Source organism: Myxine glutinosa, chromosome 9 (assembly GCF_964187855.1).
Source record: "Myxine glutinosa chromosome 9, kmMyxGlut1.1, whole genome shotgun sequence".
Classification (NCBI taxonomy): Eukaryota; Metazoa; Chordata; class Myxini; order Myxiniformes; family Myxinidae; genus Myxine; species Myxine glutinosa.
The window spans coordinates 118,969,656-118,991,243 of NC_136269.1; the positions used below are offsets into that span (position 1 = coordinate 118,969,656).

The 21,588-nt window shown below is 48.4% G+C and overlaps 1 protein-coding gene across 1 annotated transcript in view; it reads left to right on the top strand.

Moving 5' to 3' along the window:
• Positions 1-21,588, top strand: part of POLR1B (RNA polymerase I subunit B) — a 100,654-nt gene that overhangs the window by 69,722 nt on the left and 9,344 nt on the right. The window contains exons 14-15 of the mRNA XM_068128407.2: positions 4,635-4,879; positions 9,444-9,796. Coding sequence (XP_067984508.2) covers positions 4,635-4,879; positions 9,444-9,796 — 598 coding nt within the window. The remainder of the gene's footprint in view (positions 1-4,634; positions 4,880-9,443; positions 9,797-21,588) is intronic.

Sequence of the window (21,588 nt, forward strand, 5' to 3'; positions counted from 1 at the left end):
CGTTTGGCGGGACGGGTCATATTTTCCAAAATTGACCTGATACGGGGATACCACCAGGTACCTGTCCGGGCGGCCGACGTCCCGAAGACGGCCGTCATCACGCCGTTCGGCCTGTTCGAATTTTTGAGGATGCCGTTTGGCCTCAAGAACGCGGCCCAGGCGTTCCAGCGCTTAATGGACGGCGTGCTGCGCGACCTGCCATTTCTTTTCATCTATCTGGACGACATCCTCGTCGCCAGCACGTCCCGCGCCGAGCACCTCCTCCACCTCCGAACACTGTTCGGTCACCTCAGCGAGCACGGCTTAATTGTCAACCCGGCCAAATGCCACTTCGGCACGACGACCGTTGACTTTCTGGGCCACCGCATCACCAAGACCGGGGCCGTGCTGCTGCCGACCAAGGTCGAGGCCATCACCACGTTCCCGCGTCCCCGTTCCATCAAGGCCCTACAAGAGTTCCTCGGCATGGTGAATTTTTATCACCGATTCGTGCCCCGCGCTGCTCAGCTCATGCGGCCCCTTTACGAGGCCCCCCGGGGCAAGCCGGCCAAGCATGACATCGTTTGGTCCGCGGCCATGGACGCGGCCTTCGCGAGCGCAAAACGGGGCCCTCGCCGACGCAACGCTGCTGGCTCACCCGGTGCTCAACGCGCCCATCGCCCTCACTACGGACGCCTCCAACTACGCGGTGGGCGCCGTCCATGAACAATAGGTGGACGGGGTTTGGCAGCCACTCGCTTTTTTCAGCCGGCAGCTCCGGCCGAACGAGTTAAAATACAGCACGTTCGACCGCGAGCTGCTCGGTCTATTCCTGGCCGTTCGCCATTTCCGACACCTCCTGGAGGGCCGCCCGTTCACGGCTTTTGTCGACCACAAGCCGTTGGTCTACGCAATGGCCAAAGTCACGGAGCCGTGGTCGGCCCGCCAGCAGCGCCACCTCTCCGCCGTGTCGGAATTCACCACGGACATCCGGCACATCGCCGGCAAAGACAACGCTGTGGCCGACTGTCTTTCTCGGGCCAGCGCGAACGCGGTCCACCTCGGCGTGGACTTCGCGCTCATGGCGGCCGACCAGACCACCGACACCTCGGTGCAGGCCCTCCGGGCGGCGGACACGGGCCTCCGCCTGGCCGACATCCCCTTCGCGGGCACCGTCCTGCTCTGCGATGTCTCCCAGGGCCAGCCTCGCCCCATCGTGCCCGTTTCCTGGCAGCGCCGCATCTTCGCCTCCATCCACGGCCTTTCTCACCCGGGCCGGAAAGCTTCTCAGATGCTGGTGTCGGCGCGTTTCGTCTGGCACGGCCTTCGACGGAACGTCCGCGACTGGACCAACGCCTGCACGGCCTGCCAGCGGGCCAAGGTCCACCGCCACACCCAGGCCCCGCTGGCACCTTTCACCGTGCCTGCACGGCGTTTCGACCACGTCCACGTGGACCTGGTGGGTCCCCTGCCCCCATCGCGGGGGTTCACCCACCTGCTCACCATGGTGGACAGGACCACCAGGTGGCCGTAGGCCGTGCCCCTCACCTCCACCACCACCGCCGACGTGGCGCAGGCGTTCATCGCCACCTGGGTCGCGCGCTTCGGCGCACCGGCGGACATCTCGTCCGACCGCGGCCCACAGTTCACGCCCGAACTTTGGGGCGCGGTCGCCCGCTCGTTGGGGGTCACGCTGCACCGCACCACGGCCTACCACCCCCAAGCCAACGGGTTGTGCGAGCGGTTTCACCGCTCCATGAAGGCCGCACTCATGGCCGGCCTTCAGGACGACGGTTGGACCGACCGGCTGCCGTGGGTCCTTTTGGGCCTCCGCACGGCCCCCAAGGAGGACCTCCGGGCGTCCGCCGCCGAGCTCGTCTACGGCCAGCCGCTCCGCGTCCCGGGCGAGTTCGTGCCCGACGCTACCAGTCCCTGGTCCGCCGCACACCAGCGCTCGGACCTCCAGGAGGCCGCCCGCCGATTTGCCCCCGTGCCAACGTCCCGCCACGGTGGCCCCCAGTCATACGTCCCCCCGGCGCTTCGCACAGCGGAGTACGTCTTTGTGCGTCATGACGCGCACCGGGGGCCACTCCGGCCGCCGTACGACGGGCCCTTCCGGGTCCTGCGACGGGGCGACAAGTCCTTTGTCGTCGACGTCGACGTTGGCGGCCGGTCGGACCGGATCTCTGTGGACCGCCTCAAACCGGCGCACATGGACGTCGACCGACCACTTACGGTTGGCCCTTCCTCCGCGGCGAGGCCGCCCCCCGTCCACAGTTCCCCCCGCTCGACCGCCCACCACCACGTCGGACCCCTCCCCACGACCCTCCAGCGGTCGCTTCGGCCGGGTCATCCGGACCCCCCTTAAATTGACCCTGCCGCTGCAGGTCGATTCTGGAGGGGCGTGTGTAGCGGTTACCGCTGGATGCACACAATCGCCTTGCACCGGCCAGAACACGGCCAGACGCGCCTCTCCCGGGCATGCCCGGACTCACTGTTCCCGGGCACGCCCGAACCTCCCGGGCACGCCCGGTCTCGTCTTTCCCGGGCTCGCCCAGAGCGTCCGGGCATGCCCGCTATCGCCTTTCCAGGGCTCGCCCAGAGCGTCCGGGCATGCCCGCTATCGCCTTTCCAGGGCTCGCCCAGAGCGTCCGGGCATGCCCGCTATCGCCTTTCCAGGGCTCGCCCAGAGCGTCCGGGCATGCCCGCTCTCGCCTTTCCAGTGCTCGTCCAGAGCGCCCGGGCACGCCCAGCCTCGACTTGCCAGGCCGCAGCCAAACACGCCCGGGCAGGTCCAAACTCGCCTTTCCAAGGCTCGCCCTTGACACCCGGGCATGCCCGGTATAGCTTTTGCCGGGCAAACTTCCCGACATAAATGTGTATATATATTGCTGCCCGATAAACGGGCTTTTGTCAGAATACCTGAGCTGTTTTGTTTCAATAAAGCAACTCGGACGAATTCCGTCTTTGGTCGCGTCACTTCTTTCGACTCGCGTTGGAGCGCCGCTCCTTCAGTACTATACTTTTAAAAAATATCTGAAAGATGTTATATCGGGCTAGCACGACTTCAATCGATGATTGTCCCATCATGTATTAACAACATTCTATAAAAACGACACAAATACACTGTAAATCGGTGACTTACTGGATATAAAATAAAGCATAAATGTATGATTAGTTTTTCACAAAAAGGATACAGAAATTTCCAAAATACAAGAGTTACTCTTCCTCTCTTAAATGAAGTTTGCCATTAAGGCTAAGGTCCTTGCATACAAAATTATTTTTATCCGTTTAATCACGATAATACCCGTTTTTTTAAAGGCCATATTTCCGGGAGGGAAGAAGAAGAAACGGACTTGGATCTTTAACATAGCGATTCCAATGATATGACAGCATAAACCCTTTCGAGTTTAAAATAAAGCACGATGGACACGGAAGGAGCACACAAAATTATATATAGCAATACTTCTCTATTCTTCTTCTTCTTCTCTATTCTTCAATACTTCTCTATTTAAAATCAATACAATACTTCTTCTCTATCCCTATCAAAGCCTGGTGTTGGCTTAGTGGTCAGGGTGCCGGCTTGGGATCCTAGGATCCTGGGTTCGAATCCCGGTCGATCGCTGAATTAACGCCAGGGGGGTTGACTCAGCCTGTCATCCTTCGGAGGTCGGCAAATTGAGTACCAGCTTGCTGGGATGAATGATCCCGGTGTGTACCCCGGTTTAGAATAGGTACACCGTATCCCTGCGCATCGTAAGAGGCGACTAAGGGTTGGCGTCAGGAAGGGCATCCGGCCATAAAAACATTGCCTCAAACAGGGAACCACGATTGTCATGGGGTCCGCAAGGCTAACCCCCGCTCTAGCGGGGAAAATGGCCTTAAAACGATCATTCATTCATTCATTTCATTCACTTCTCTAAGAAATTGAAAAAATTATAATAGTACATGGAAGGAACACACAAAATTATATGTAGCAATACTTCTCGAAAAAATAGAACATTTTATAATAGTACATGGAAGGAGCACACGAACATCAACAATGATAGCAACAACAACAACAACTACGTATTGTAAAAAATCTTTTTTTCACATGTTTCACTTCATTTTACCCCCTATTGACACTCACAGATAGACATGCAATTTGTTTGTGAAGTACCGGTACAACATGCTGTCTTTTGATTAAAGCGATCGGCGAAGCGACAAGTAGACACAGCGAGTACCAAAGAAAATGAAAACTTTTTTTCATGAAATAAATCTTGTGCAAAAGGAAACATAATTATCCACAAATAAAGTGAAATGGGGTTGATCTGGACATTCTACGACTCTCCGCTATACTTTGTGTCGTTGTTTATTGTCTCGCAGTTTTAGCCACCTCTTCCTGTCCAAACCTGTTGTTTCCTTGGTAACATGTCTCCCGACAGAAGAGTTTTATTGCTCTTCCACAAGCTTCAACCTTTGTATGAAAGAGTGTGGCATTATGGCGACGGTGACGTGGTTACCAAATCGTCTTTACTGCGTGGCGGTTTTTGTCAGAGTCTGGTCTGCTACACACTGTGTAATTAACATGTACAAGCTCGTTTAAGCACTGATTGCCAGGAGTATGAGTGGATTTCTGATGCCGTTGCCTTTTCCCTGCGACCCCATAACCATAGGTGGTCAACAAAGCAGCATGGGATAGAGGTTTTGCCTATGGCAGCATCTACAAGACGGAAATGCTGGATCTCTCACATATCGTTATTGGACAAGACGTGGTGTTTGGCCTCAAGCCAGGAAAGGCCGGCGGGGTTGATCTGGATTCTGACGGGCTTCCCCCGATTGGCACTCGACTCCATCACGGTGCACCCCACTATGCTTACATCAACCTGAGCACCGGCGAGTGTACTATTGCCATGTACAAGTGGGTATTTGAGCAGGAGCACCATTTGTTGCTTTTTGGTGATGCGTACTTGTGGTTGATTGTGGTTATTAGCACAAAATCATGTTACGGGTTCTCCGGCCGGGTCACGAGGGGCTTACTCGGACCAGCTTCCTGACCTTTGACCCTGAGACCGACGGACCACGGATAACCCTGTAACCAGACGGGTTGCTGGGCAACCACAGGCGCTATCTGAAACAACTAAATCTGTTAAGGTCCCCATGCCCAAATCTCACGTTACCTTCCTGGTGATTTATTTATCCCAGATAAAGCCTGTACCCTCAATGCTTCTGCTCACTCCAGGTTACGGGCAGCCCAGCGATTTGCTGTCAGCCAAAGTACTGGTTACCACCTGCCATAGCAAACCAGTGGGTTACCGCCTCCCATCTACTCGTGACATACAATGTCTAAGGCTCTAAGCAATGGACAAAACAGACGATCGAGCAGGTTTGGAAGGCTTTGGTAAGATTTACGAAAGACACGTATTTAAAAACGATTTTTCATAAAGAAGCAGTGTCACAAAGAACAGTCTTGAACCATAACACATAAAGAACCCCTTGTAAATTTGGCCTTGTTACTAAAGCACAATACAGGTGTGCCTTATTTAACCGGAAAATTAGACAAGAAAGGGGCTAGAGAGGGAAGAAGTCGGGGAGTATTGTCGACTCCTTTCTCATCCGCACGTGAGCCGGCAGGCCCATGAGGGTGCCAACATGAAAGGGAGGAAGATTAAAAATGGACAGTGCCTTGCAGCTTGTCGGGAGAGGTGCAGGTTATGCAATGAGTACACGAGAGGGAACTCAAGGTGCGAATCAGTAACCCTGCCCTGACGGATCAAAAGGCAATCGATGAAGCTCTTTTGTGCGTCTCAAGTAAACAAATTAGAAGTAGCGACAGAAGAGAAAGAGTGTGTAAGAGGGAAGGGAAAGATCAGGGAACCTGCGATGTTCACCCACCCTCTGCCTTGTGGCACCAGCCTGCTCATCTTTGTAGAGGTTCATCCTTTAGCGAGGCTTGTTGTCATTGGGCAGCTTGTCTCGTATTGTTTCCAAGACACGAAGCAGCCTCAATGCTTGGAATTCTCCGGTTTTTTTATTGCTGTTGGGCGAGGCATGGTTTTTGGGAATGAAGGTCACCTCAGCATCCTTTGACCTTCTCGTGTCACTTTCACATTGGCGAGCACCCGTTCCTTTCCATTTGCATAGCTGCTCAGAGGGTCGGCCAAGCAACCTTCTCTCAGCCGCCCAGTCTCTGGCCATGTAGCTTTTTGTCCCCCGTCGCACCGCGGAGCGAAAGGGGGACTATGGTTTTCCCCTCCGTCCGTATGTGCGTTCATTCGTCCGTGCGTGCGTACGTGCATTGCAATATCTTTATAAAAGTAAGCGAAGGACCAAATTATAATTTGGTGTGTGGGTGCAACTAGGCATATGGAAGAACCCTATTGAAAGTTAGGTCGCCACGTCAAAATCCAAGATGGCTGTCACCATATCTAAACCTTGTGAATTCGATATCTTGAAAAGTAAATGTCTGAACATTGTGAGCGGAATATCTTGAAAAATAAATGAACTACTAACTTCGAATCCGGTGTGTGGGTGTATCGAGGCATAAGGAAGAAGGCTGTTGAAAATTGGGTCGCCACGTCAAAATCCAAGATGGCCGCCACCATATATATGTCTGAACCTTGTGAGCGAAATATCTTGAAAAAATTAACGAACTACTAACTTCTAATCTGGTGTGTGGGTGTATCTACGCATACGGAAGAAGGCTATTGAAAATTTGGTCGCCACGTAAAAATCCAAGATGACCGCCGCCATGTATGTCTGAACCTTGTGAGCGGAATATCTTGAAAAATAAGCGAAGTACCAACTTCTAATCTGGTGTGTGGGTGTATCTAGGCATAAGGAAGAACGCTATTGAAAATTGGGTCGCCACGTCAAAATCCAAGATGGCCGCCACCATATATATGTCTGAACCTTGTGAGCGAAATATCTTGAAAAATAAACGAACTACTAACTTCTAATCTGGTGTGTGGGTGTAACTACGCATAAGGGAGAACGCTATTGAAAATTGGGTCGCCATGTCAAAATCCGAGATGGCCGCCTTGCGTCTTCCACTTTGTCAACTCACATCATTTCACCGATGGGGGACCTCGGCATAACGCTTGTTAGTCTTTGGTATGACTTGCCAGGGTTCGAAACCTGACCTCCTATACTCAGAGCAGACAATCTTAAGCATTACACGACCGAGTGTGGTGTGGTTATGGCAATATAGCTCCCTTTTCTTATCTTTGTTCATCTGTGTCCCAAAAAAAACTGCTCAGCTGTTCTTTCACATCCGCTGTCTGCCCTTTTCACCCTGCCATTTGCGCTGGGTCATCTTCCATCTGCTTGGAAATCCACCAACATCACTGCATTACATAAAAAGGTGCAAGAACGGATCCCTTTAACTCCAGACCTATCAGCTTACTTCCAATCATCAGCAAGGTCACGGAATCCATCATCATCAGTTGATATGAAATTTTTCCTTTTCCCCAACAGCCTCATCTCAGATCATCAATTTGGTTCCAGACCAGGTCACTCCACCTTGGACATGCTGTTCCTACTCACCCAACAATGGATGGAGGTCCTCAATGTCAGAGACGAGATCAGGGCCATCTCTCTGGAAATACCTCGTCCTTTTGATACAGTCTGACATCCTGCCTTGCTCTCCAAACTGTCTGCCTATGGCATCCAAGGCCAACTCCACAAATGGCTTACTGACTTCCTCTACTCTTGTAGCCAATGTGTGGCTCTCAACGGAATCCTTTCTTCTCCTCTCCCTGTCAAGGCTAGAATGCCTAAAGGCAGTGTTCTCAAGCCAGTCTCATTCCTGATCTTCATAAATGATCTCTCTGACTCTGGAAAATCCTCTTTATGTATTTGCTTATGACTCCACCCTCATGTCATTCTTCAGACAGGAAGGTTGCAGCCTCTTCCCTCTCTTCAGACCATGAAAAGAAATCACAGGATGGTCAAACACTTGGAATGTCTTTCAATCCTGACAAATCTCACATTCTCACTATCTCTGTCCAAAAGGACCGTCTCGCCTGAAGGACCGTGTGACAACCTCTCCCCTCCCGCCATCTACTTTCTTCACAATATACTCTTGAAGAAATTTCATCATTCAAACTCCTGGGTCTCACTATCAGCCATGATCTTTCTTGGGTAACCCCCATTTCCAGGTTGGCCTCCAAATCCGGCTGCCAATTCAGCATCCTCTGTTGTTCAAAGTCCTTCCTTGACACACCTGAAGTCTTATCCCCATACAAGGCCTTCATCCGTATCTTGATGGAGTACTGCTGTCCCCTCTGGGCTGGCTCCTCTGCCGCACATCTTGCTCATTTTGACACTGTGGAAACCAAGGCCTTCAAGATTATTGGAATCTCCCGTACTGAAACTGAGTCTATGGGTCATTCACTGCGTCATTGCCGACAGGACGGTCGTATCTGTCTTATACCGCCTCCTTTCTGGTCTTGCACCTTTTGCTCCCCAAGCATCCTCACCTGCCCCTCATTCCTCCCCACACACATTGTTTTTCTCAGTCTGCCTGTATCCTGGCCTCCAACAATGCTGTTGGTGTTTCCATCTTTCTCTCAACTGTTCCTTTTGTCCTGTTGTTTCCTGATCTGTTCAATATGCTCGTACTATCTCTTCCATGAACCTCGAGTATAGATACAAAAAAAAACTAGAACGGCACTCAGTAGATAGCATACCTCCGCCTGGTTATCACTCAATGGTGAAGAATCACTTTCAAAATTCTACTAGCTGGATCCGGATCCGGATCTTCACCAAAATCGAATCGATTCTTCCTTGTCACACACACAACCTGTCCAACAAGCTTCGTCCAAATCCATCCACTTTTTGAGATATCCTGCTATGTATCGTTTTTGGCCCTATCTCCCAATGGTGAATAATCACTTTAAAAATTCTAGTAGCCGGATCCGGATCCAGAACTTCGCCAAAATCGAATCATTTTCGTCCTTGTCACATACGCTACATCTCTACCAAATTTCGTCCGAATCTGTCCACAACTTTTTGAGATATTTTGTTCACAAACAAACAAACGGACAAACAGACAGACAGGGGTGAACACATAACCTCCATCCACCTTTGGTGGCGTAGGTAAAAAATCTCCACACGGATTACATTCTATCCATAAAGATAAAATGAATTGCTCGATCTTAACTATTCTGTGCCTAAATAATAGTTTATTTCTCACCTGTCCATATAGGTAAATTGTTATTGGGGGTATGAAGGTGTTTCTATTTGGTTGTGCTTGTATGAGCATGTGGCTGCATGTTGATGTATTTTCAAAAACCATTGTTATTTTAGAGTACCGTACAGTGATGTCGAAGAATTGTCCAGATTTATTTCGTTATTGAAATGCCCTCCTGTATAATTCCTCATAGATGATTGGTTGTTAGATGAAGGCAATTTTAAATGATTTACCTGCTGGTTCATGAAGAGGGGTTTCATTAATAATAATCCGAGTTGATGTTGTACTCTAGGTCTAAAGAGAGCTCTGTGGTGGACAACATCAAGGCGTGTGGCAACGACACTGGGACGAGTATCCTGCGGAAAGTTTGCATAACGTTGCGTATCCCTCGCAACCCCATGGTAGGCGACAAGTTTGCGAGCCGTCACGGGCAGAAGGGCATCCTGAGCAAGCTGTGGCCAGTGGAGGACATGCCCTTCTCAGAAGGCGGCATGGTACCCGACATCATCTTCAACCCACATGGATTCCCTTCGCGTATGACCATCGGAATGCTGATAGAAAGCATGGCTGGAAAGTCTGCTGCCATGCATGGCCTATGCCACGATGCCACACCATTCACTTTCTCAGAGTCTGGGCCTGGGATAGGTATGTCCTCCTTTCATGCTTCTATCTACTACCGTAGAGCCATGACTTTGCCTAACGTAAAGACCGCAGCTAAATTGTTTTTCTCTTCCTTTGTTGCATCGGTAGTGCTCGGTTGACAATAGCGAAGGATGGCACAGGTGTTTGTTTCCGTTTTTTGTTGGGGGAGAGGGAGAGGATACTTCGCTCCCCACCACGTACTGATGGTACGCTAGCTGTACTCCATACAAAGTCTGGCCTCATTGACGAGGTAGAACAACAACAACAACACGAGGTAGAACAACAACAACAACAACATGCATTTTAAGGCCATTTTCCCTGCTAGAGCGGCGGTTAGCCTTGCGGTCCCCATGACAATCTTCTCCATTTTGCCCTATTTTCTGCATCTCCCCTTGATAACCCCCTTGCCCGCATTTTTTCTTCCACCATCTTTAGCCGAGTCTTTCTCGGTCTTCTCCGTCCTCTACTTCCGTCTACATTCATTTCCATCACTCTTCTCAACCAGTCACTTTCATCCTTCCTCAACCAGTCACTTTCATCCTTCCTCAACACATGACCAAACCATCTCAACCTGTTCCTCTTCACAGCATCAATCACAGGCTCTATTCCCATCATCTTTCGCAATTCATCATTTGTCTTCCTCTCTCTCAACGATAATCCGCACATCCACCGAACCATTCGCAATTCCACCCTTTCCAGCCTTCGTTGCTGCTCTACGTTCATTACCCATGTCTCGCTCCCATAAATCATAACACTTCTCACACATGCAGCATACACCTTTCCCTTCAGCTTCAACGACACTCCCCTCCTCATCAGCACGCCACTCAGTTCCCAAAACTTCTTCCATGCACATCTCACTCGAGCAACCGTTGCCGAGTCTGATCCACCTTCTCCATTCAGCATATCTCCGAGGTAGCAAAATGTTTTCACACCTTCCAGCTTCACGCCGTCTCCAAGATCCAACTCAACATTTCCTCCATCTGCAGCTCCCTCTGTGCACACCTTGCATTTGAATGTAGCTGCCACACTGGTTAATGGCCCTCTCAGACCACTACATTTTTGATGAACCCACTCAGCGCACATTGTACATTGAATGGAGTTCACTCCGACACCCTTCCTGCACACAGCACATGGCCACTTCCCAGTTCTTTCCACCTCACCACATGCTTTACCACTTGCCATCACCTTCAGACCTTTTGTCTCCATACACTCCTTCCACTTGTTCATCTTTTCCATCAGTCCATCCATACTTTCCGCAATCAACACCAGATCATCTGCATATAACAACTCCCCACGATAAACCCTCCTTTACGTTCTGAGCCAGTACCTCCATCACAGCTACAAAAAGTAGTGGACTTCCTATCGACCCCTGATGCACTCCCACCTTCACCTCAAACTCACCACTGTTCCCGTCCGGCCTTACAGCTGTGCGCGCTCTTTTGTAAATTGCCATCACGACTGATTAACCATTCCTCCACTCCTAACTTCCTCAATGCCCATGTCAATACTTCACGTGGAACCCTATCGAATGCTCTCTCCACATCAACAAACCCAAGAAACAACTTCTTCCTCTTCTCCATGTACTTCTGCATGGACCCAAGAAACAAGCGCATCTGTCGTTCCTCTTCCTGGCATAAATCCAAACTGCATTTCGTCGATCTTCACCTTCTTCCTTATCCTCCTCTCCAACACCCTTTCCAATACCTTCATTCCATGCTCCAATAACTTTATCGCTCGGTACGAGCCACACTCCAGAGGGTCACCTTTCCCCTTGTATAGAGGGACGAGGGTTCTCAGTTCCCAATCCACTGGAAGGCGGCCTTCTTTCACGACCAGATTACAGATCTCTGTCATTCTCTTCACACCCCAACCTCCTGCTGCCTTCAACATAGCTCCCACAACTCCCGTCGGCCCTCCCGCTTTTCTACTCTTCATTGCTTTTATCGCTTCCTCAACTTCCTTCTCAGTTATCTTCTCTGCGGGTCCTAAAACTGGGTTACTCTCTATGTTGCCATCCCATTCATTCTCTGTATTCAACAGCATTTCCATATATCTTTTCCATCTTCCTTTAATTCCATCTGGGTCCATAACGATTTGTCCCACTTCATCCTTCAAGCAACTCACCCCCATCACATCACACCTCTCTTTCGCTATCTGCTTTGCAATCCTGAATACCACTCTCTGACCCTCTTCCGAATCCAAGCGTTCTCCGAACATTTTCCTGCATGCCTCCTGCGCCTTTGCTACCTCTTTCTTTGCAGCCTTCTTGGCTGCCTTATAACTTTCATGCTCTGCTTTTTCTGCTCCCGTACCCTTCGCCTTCTGCCACTCCTTGAACTTCTTCCTCTTCTCATCAATCCTCTTTCCAACTTCATCATCCCACCACCATATTTCCGAGTGCCTCGGTGGTCCTTTTGTCCATCCACATACCTCACCAATGGCTCCCAACAGACTATCTTTCATTGACATCCAACCACTTTCAAGCTCAACCACATCATCCTCTACCCTACTCAGCCTCTCTTTTAATGCCTCCCTTACTGTCACCTCTTTCAACCTCCACACCTTCATTCTCGGTTGGTACTTCACCCGCCGAGCTCTCCTCGCACCTTTCACCCCCATGTCGCAGACAACCAAGTGGTGCTGTGAAACAGCCTCCTCCCCCGGGATCACCTTTGTGTCCCGGAGGTGCCCGCTATCTCGCCTACGCCCCATCAGGTAGTCAACGGTTGTCGTCGACCCACCTGACGTGTATGTAACAAGCTCTTTCTGGAACTGAGTATTACAAATCAACAAATCAGCTCCATCAGCAAACTCCAAAATCCTTTCGCCTTCTCCATTTCTCACACCATATCCGTAACCCCCATGAACTCCTTCAAAACCGTCCATACTCATTCCCACATGTCCATTTAGGTATCCTCCTACCACAACAACTTCCTCATCTTTCACGTTTTCCATCAGCTTCTCTATCGCACACCAGAACTTGTCCTTCTCTTCATTGCTCTGACCAACCTGCGCAGCATATCCCGAGATGACGTTCACCAAGAGCTTTCCAATCATCATTTTCACCATCATCATCCTATCACTCACTCTAGTCAGACTCACCACACTTTCTACAAACTCCTCAGAAAACAGGACACCAACACCATTCATGCCCTCCGGGCACCCTTGCTACACAAATTTGTATTTCTGTCCCTGCCTACCCTTCACCATTCTCACATCACTTCCCTTCCATCTCGTCTCCTGCACATAACATATGTCCACTCTTCTTCTGATCAATACTTCCACCACTTCTCCTGATCTCCCTATCATTGTCCCGACATTCCATGTCCCAAACCTCAGAAACCGATCTCCACTTCGGGCTGTACCCTGCCCATATGTAGTTATAATTGTCATGGTTCTCTTTTTGAGGCAATGTTTTTATGGCCGGATGCCCTTCCTGACGCCAACCCTTTTAGTCGCCTCTTCCGACACGCAGGGATACGGTGTACCTATTCTAAACCAGGGTACACACCGGGAAACGTTTTTAAACATGGAAATTTTGGGGGGTGGGGGGCGGCGTCAGCACCACAGCTGCGGGGGCCCGGTCAGCACCACACCACACCACATCGGTCCGGTCAGCACCACACCACGACGAGGTAGAACACAGAAGCGAAACTTCCCAAAGGAAAGCGGACGGAGTCGAGGGCCAGAACAGAGGGTCACTTGGAGGAGCAATGGGCATTGGGAAGAATGAGAGCAAGGGATGCAGAACAGGGCACAGTGGGTGAACAAGCTGGACACGAGCTCAAACACAGCAAGATGGGAAAGGGATAAACTGGGGATGAGACAACAATGGGGAAAAAAAACAGGTGGATGTAAGGGGAGTCGAGAAAACACAATGCAGGTAAACCAACCACAAATCCAAGAACCATGGGATCAAAGGGTTGCCGGTTTTCAGGATAAAAGACCAAGAATCAAAGGATTTTGTAATGTTTTTGACAGTAAAACAAATTTGTATAAACCGTGTTAATTTATTGTATTATGTAAACGACTATACTAATTACTTCCACCACAAAAGGTAGATGGAGGTTATCTTTTTACCCCTGCCTGCCTGTCTATTTATCTTGTAGAGAGCATACCTCTGCCGAGGTGCATTTATTTTGGCTTTTCTTTTATAAGCAATTGTTGAATCGTATACACCGACATTACTACCATGAGCCGAGGTGCATTTATTTTGGCTTTTCTTTTATAAGCAATTGTTGAATCGTATACACCGACATTACTACCATGAGCCGAGGTGCATTTATTTTGGCTTTTCTTTTATAAGCAATTGTTGAATCTTATACACCCACATTACTTCTTCTTCCAATCCCCGTATGAGTTTATCTGTAAGGCCGATGCACTCGTGTATGGACACTATTTCTGCTAACGTCTTGTCATCTTCATCACACTCGTCTTGCTGCTGTTCGGGCTTCGTAACCACATTCATTATTTCTGTGAGCACAACTGGAGCATCATTCTTTTTTTTTTCTTTTTTTTTTCGGGGGGGGGGGGGGGGGGTGGTCGATTTCGATCAGACACTACTGACAATCTTTTTCCATTGTTCTCTTCTCGCCATCGTTTCAGGGAGGTCACACCTGTTGATTTTGGTGTTTCGTTCCAGTGTATCGATGTAGGTTGTAGCGGGTCGTCCTCTTCAGCGGTGACCATGAGAAGGTTCCCAGAAAAGTACCATCTTGGCCATGTCTCGATCGCTTCTCCAGCAGTGCCCACCAAACCCGAGATGTTTCTGGTGTGGTGACTCCGATGCTCTGGGGATCTTTCCATACAGCTATTTCTTCGTTCAGTGTGCTCGCCATGAAATGTTAAGTGATGCCATCAGTAGTCTGGTGTATACACCATCGTTCTGTTTGGACAGAGTGTTGGCCATCGTCCAAGTTTTTGCTCCATACAGGAGAACACTCTCGACTGTGGCACGGAAGAAGTATTCCTTCAGTTCTCTGCATAAGTCGCTCCTCCAAACAACATTCATCTTTGCTGATGCTGCCCAGGCTTTCGCAATCTTTATATCCATGTCCTTTACAGTGTTGTCAATGTATGACCCCAGATATTGAAAATCTGGGACACACTTCAATTTTAATACATTCTTCCACAGCCTCTTCTTATAGCATCTTGGCTTCATCACATGACAATTCATTCGCAAATTCCAAAAACTCTTGCACAATTTCCTTCTCATGTGACCCCTCGAAAACCATGGAAGTCCGGTTCAGCTTCATCATCGAGGAACATTGTTGCAGGCCGTAGGTTATGCCAACCGTTCATCATATTTCCTTTGTTGGCTCTTTTTTCGTTGGCTTGTCCCACGCACTGGCAGCACTCCAAATAACACCCTTTACATCGAATTCCTTTCTGAACGCCTTGACACCCGTGGAACAGTTGCATGCTTCAAGCATTTTGTGCATAAAGTCAGCCTTTTAACAGCACTTGAAAGCACGAAGGATGCCTTGGTCCATGGGTTGAATAAGGGATGTGCAATTCGGTGGCAAGTAGACTGACGAGTGCCGGTCCTGAGTCGCATCAACATTGTCCTTCACAAGGACCTCAGCATAAGTGTGGGCAGAGCAGTTGTCCAGCACCAGGACAAACACAGCCCTCGGGAAGCCCACCAGCTTGACAATGTGCCCTGGCCTCGGGCACAAAGTAGTTCTTAAAATAGTCAAATAACCTTTCACGCGTAACCCACTACCCAGGTACGTGCATTGGCCTTGTTCTCCACCGGGAATATCTTGACCCCTTTGTCCTGCTGTTCATGCTTTTCCCAATAACAAACAATTTACACTTGTGTGTGGCAGCAGCATTTGTACATGCAAGGACTTGTGTGTGGCAGTCTTTATTTGGAGGCCTTAAAGCAAACCCTGAGGATTCTGGTTCATCAGTAGTCACAAATGCTTTTCTGGGGATGCAACACCAATAAAGTGCCATCTCGTCCGCATTGTACACCTGCTCAGCTGATAAATTTTCACTCTCAATCAGCTTCAGAAATTCAGTCACATATTCCTCGGCAGCTTCATGATCAGCTGAAGCTTTCTGACCACACGCTTTCAGACCTCTCAAACCAAGGTGTACTCTGGACCTGTTAAACCACCCCCAGGTATGCTTGCACGGATTGTTACACCTTACTGAACCACCTTTAGAGGCCATTTTCCCTGCAGAGCAGGGGTTGGCCTTTTTTGGGCACCGTGGTCCCCTTTTTGAGGCAATGTTTTACAGCCGGATGCCCTTCCTGCCGCTAACCCTGTTAGTCGCCTCTTGTGACACACAAAGAATTACCAGCGAGCTGGTACTCAATTTGCCGACATCGGAAGGATGACAGGCTGAGTCAACCCCCCTGGCGTTAATTCAGCGATCGACCTGGATTCGAACCCAGGATCCTTGGATCCCAAGCCGGCACCCTAACCACTAAGCCAACACCAGGCTTTGAACCTAACTTACACCTAATTCCTGGTGGAATACTTTGGCTTACGCTATTATCAACTCTGCATCCAACGGAATGTTTTCACTCCATAGGTATCGCGTCCACTCAAGTAAAACCTTGTCTAAATCCACGTTCTTGGGTTTGTGCAATGTCTTGCGTTTTTCCATCGACTTGGGTACATCACAATCTGCATATAATTTCAATATTTCATCCTTTTGTTTCCTTAAATCATGAATGATTTTCGGATATCAAATTTCGAATAGCAAATTTTCTGAAATCAAATCCTTCCTCATCTCCAATGGCTTGATCTCAGATCATCAATTTGGATTCAGACCAGGTCATTCTACTCTGGACATGTTGCTTCTGCTGTCTCAACAATGGATGGAGGTCCTCAATGCCAAACAGGAAATCAGAGCCGTCTCCCTCGACATATCACGTGCCTTCGATACGGTCTGGCACCCAGCTCTGCTCGCCAAACTCTCTTCTTATGGTATCCATGGAAATCTCCACCCTTGGCTTGCGGACTTCCTCTCTGGTCGTAGTCAACGTGTGGCCCTGAATGGATTTCTCTCATCGCCCCTTCCTGTTCTGGCTGGAGTTCCCCAAGGTAGTGTTCTGGGCCCTGTGCTTTTTCTGGTCTTCATCAATGATCTCTCAGACTCTCTGGGAAATCCTCTCTATCTCTTTGCTGATGACTCCACTCTCTGCCGCTCCATTCCTCATCCCTCAGATCGGCAGTCTGCAGCCTCCTCACTCTCTGCAGACCTGGACAAAACCACAGACTGGTCAAACAAGTGGAACATGTCTTTCAATCCTGATAAATCTCACACTCTTACGATGTCTCTCCGAAAAGACCGACTGGAAAACCCTCCCATCTACTTTCTGAACAATCCTCTCCAAGAAGTTCTGTCGCTCAAACTTTTGGGTCTCACTATCTGCCATGATATTTCTTAGGAAAACCATATTTCCAAGCTGGCCTCCAAAGCCAGTCTGGGCATCCTCCGTCGTGCGAAGTCCTTCCTTGGCACACCTGAGCTCCTCACCACATACAAGGCTTTCATCTTCAGCTCAATGGAATACTGTTCCCCCCTCTGGGCCGGTGCTCCTGCCTCACACCTAGCTCGGCTTCACGCTGTTGAAGCCAAAGCTTTCAGAATCATTGGAATCTCCTGCGATGAAGCTAACTCCGAGGGCCTTTCACTCACTCATCGCAGGCAGGTTGGTGGTCTTTCTGTCTTCTACCGACTCCTCTCCGGCCTTGCTCCCCCAGCTCTCTCTGTGCTCTGTCCCCCAAATATTCCTGCAGGTCGCACAAGATCTGCCAGCAACCCTCTGATGGTTAAACTGCCAAAATCTAGGCTCTCTGCTCACCTTCACTCTTTCATTCCCCTTTTCTCCCGCCTCTGGAACAAACTCCCTCACTCTCTTCAATCCCACTCCTCCCTCCAGGTCTTTAAAACAGCTGTTCACCACCATCTCTTATCTTCCCCCAACCAAAACCTTGATCTTTTCTACCCCCGCTAATTCACCACAGATACACTTTTTTCGAAATTCCAACTTCTTTCCTGGAAGTCCTTGCAGTGTCCATATGTTTTATACCTCTCCCACCTCCCCCAAGCCCTCTCCCTCCCACAGTTCTCTCGATGTCCCTGCTCTCAAATGTTGTGTTTGTGTCCTTTCCCCTCTCTCCCCATCTTGTCTACGGCTCCTCTTATTTTGTGTTTTATGTGTCGGTTTGACTTTTTGTGTGATTAATGTTAGCTCTTTCACGAGCCTCGATCTTGTATACAAAAAAAAAAAATGTTGGATGTACCAACACCTTAAATGAGGCACCTTTTCTAGATTCCTTAACAATCCCAACTTCACTATGCTTAGCGACAAGTATTTAGTGATATGTGATGTGATTCGTTTTTATCTCTAAATTATAGTTTAAGCTTGAAAAATTAGCGGTTTCAGGTAAAACCAGATTTTGGGATCCTGGATTTGTGGGGAAGTGGTGAGCCTGGGGAGAGTTCATGAAGGTAGAAAAGTTGAGGAATATTTATATCTGATATTGAGGGCCTCCATCCATTGTTGGGAGAGCAGACGCAGCATATCCAGGCTAGAATGACAGTCTGAGTACAGGCCACTGCAGAAAATGACGGATTATATGTCAACTCTGATTATGGTGACCAGGAATGTCCTTACCTCATAATTGGTAGAAAGCCAATAGGTCTTTAGTTAAGAATATTCTATTGTTTGCACAGTTAGTGCAATGTAGCGATGTTGGCCGACTTCCAAACAGACAGAAGGTGATGTCGGGCAAAGAGATGAACAGAGCAGAAAGAGGAGATGCAAGAAATGCAGAGCTTGGTTTTAGGAGCCTCGAGAAACATGTACTTTGGATCAATTCAAAAAGCAACCAGAACGGCACCGAGTTTTGTCGTAACTCATCCACCGAGTTTTGTCGTAACTCATCCACCGAGTTTTGTCGTAACTCATCCACCGAGTTTTGTCGTAACTCATCCACCGAGTTTTGTCGTAACTCATCCACCGAGTTTTGTCATAACTCTTCCACCGAGTTTTGTCGTAACTCATCCACCGAGTTTTGTCATAACTCATCCACCGAGTTTTGTCGTAACTCATCCACCGAGTTTTGTCATAACTCATCCACCGAGTTTTGTCACAACTCATCCACCGAGTTTTGTCATAACTCATCCACCGAGTTTTGTCACAACTCATCCACCGAGTTTTGTCATAACTCATCCACCGAGTTTTGTCATAACTCATCCACCGAGTTTTGTCGTAACTCTTCCACTGAGTTTTGTCATAACGCTTCCACTGAGTTTTGTCATAACTCATCCACCGAGTTTTGTCATAACTCATCCACCGAGTTTTGTCGTAACTCTTCCACCGAGTTTTGTCATAACGCTTCCACCGAGTTTTGTCATAACGCTTCCACCGAGTTTTGTCATAACTCATCCACCGAGTTTTGTCATAACTCATCCACCGAGTTTTGTCATAACTCTTCCACCGAGTTTTGTCACAACTCATCCACCGAGTTTTGTCACAACTCTTCCACCGAGTTTTGTCACAACTCTTCCACCGAGTTTTGTCACAACTCATCCACCGAGTTTTGTCATAACTCTTCCACCGAGTTTTGTCATAACTCTTCCACCGAGTTTTGTCATAACTCTTCCACCGAGTTTTGTCATAACTCTTCCACCGAGTTTTGTCACAACTCATCCACCGAGTTTTGTCATAACTCTTCCACCGAGTTTTGTCATAACTCATCCACCGAGTTTTGTCATAACTCTTCCACCGAGTTTTGTCATAACTCATCCACCGAGTTTTGTCATAACTCATCCACCGAGTTTTGTCATAACTCTTCCACCGAGTTTTGTCATAACTCATCCACCGAGTTTTGTCATAACTCATCCACCGAGTTTTGTCATAACTCTTCCACCGAGTTTTGTCATAACTCATCCACCGAGTTTTGTCATAACTCATCCACCGAGTTTTGTCATAACTCTTCCACCGAGTTTTGTCATAACTCTTCCACCGAGTTTTGTCATAACTCTTCCACCGAGTTTTGTCATAACTCATCCACCGAGTTTTGTCATAACTCATCCACCGAGTTTTGTCATAACTCTTCCACTGAGTTTTGTCATAACTCTTCCACCGAGTTTTGTCATAACTCTTCCACTGAGTTTTGTCATAACTCTTCCACTGAGTTTTGTCATAACTCTTCCACCGAGTTTTGTCATAACTCTTCCACCGAGTTTTGTCATAACTCTTCCACCGAGTTTTGTCATAACTCTTCCACCGAGTTTTGTCATAACTCATCCACCGAGTTTTGTCATAACTCATCCACCGAGTTTTGTCATAACTCATCCACTGAGTTTTGTCATAACTCATCCACCGAGTTTTGTCATAACTCTTCCACTGAGTTTTGTCATAACTCTTCCACCGAGTTTTGTCACAACTCATCCACCGAGTTTTGTCATAACTCTTCCACCGAGTTTTGTCGTAACTCTTCCACCGAGTTTTGTCATAACTCTTCCACCGAGTTTTGTCATAACGCTTCCACCGAGTTTTGTCATAACTCTTCAACCGAGTTTTGTCATAACTCTTCCACCGAGTTTTGTCATAACTCTTCAACCGAGTTTTGTCATAACTCTTCCACCGAGTTTTGTCATAACTCTTCCACTGAGTTTTGTCATAACTCTTCCACCGAGTTTTGTCACAACTCTTCCACCGAGTTTTGTCATAACGCTTCCACCGAGTTTTGTCATAACGCTTCCACCGAGTTTTGTCATAACGCTTCCACCGAGTTTTGTCATAACTCATCCACCGAGTTTTGTCATAACTCATCCACCGAGTTTTGTCATAACTCTTCCACTGAGTTTTGTCATAACGCTTCCACCGAGTTTTGTCATAACTCATCCACCGAGTTTTGTCATAACTCATCCACCGAGTTTTGTCATAACTCATCCACCGAGTTTTGTCATAACTCTTCAACCGAGTTTTGTCATAACTCATCCACCGAGTTTTGTCATAACTCATCCACCGAGTTTTGTCATAACTCATCCACCGAGTTTTGTCATAACTCATCCACCGAGTTTTGTCATAACTCTTCCACCGAGTTTTGTCATAACTCATCCACCGAGTTTTGTCATAACTCATCCACCGAGTTTTGTCATAACTCTTCCACCGAGTTTTGTCATAACTCATCCACCGAGTTTTGTCATAACTCATCCACCGAGTTTTGTCATAACTCATCCACCGAGTTTTGTCATAACTCATCCACCGAGTTTTGTCATAACTCATCCACCGAGTTTTGTCATAACTCATCCACCGAGTTTTGTCATAACTCATCCACCGAGTTTTGTCATAACTCTTCCACCGAGTTTTGTCGTAACGCTTCCACCGAGTTTTGTCATAACTCATCCACCGAGTTTTGTCATAACTCATCCACCGAGTTTTGTCATAACTCATCCACCGAGTTTTGTCATAACTCTTCAACCGAGTTTTGTCATAACTCTTCCACCGAGTTTTGTCATAACTCTTCCACTGAGTTTTGTCATAACTCTTCCACCGAGTTTTGTCACAACTCTTCCACCGAGTTTTGTCATAACGCTTCCACCGAGTTTTGTCATAACGCTTCCACCGAGTTTTGTCATAACGCTTCCACCGAGTTTTGTCATAACGCTTCCACCGAGTTTTGTCATAACTCATCCACCGAGTTTTGTCATAACTCATCCACCGAGTTTTGTCATAACTCTTCCACTGAGTTTTGTCACAACTCATCCACCGAGTTTTGTCATAACTCTTCCACCGAGTTTTGTCACAACTCATCCAC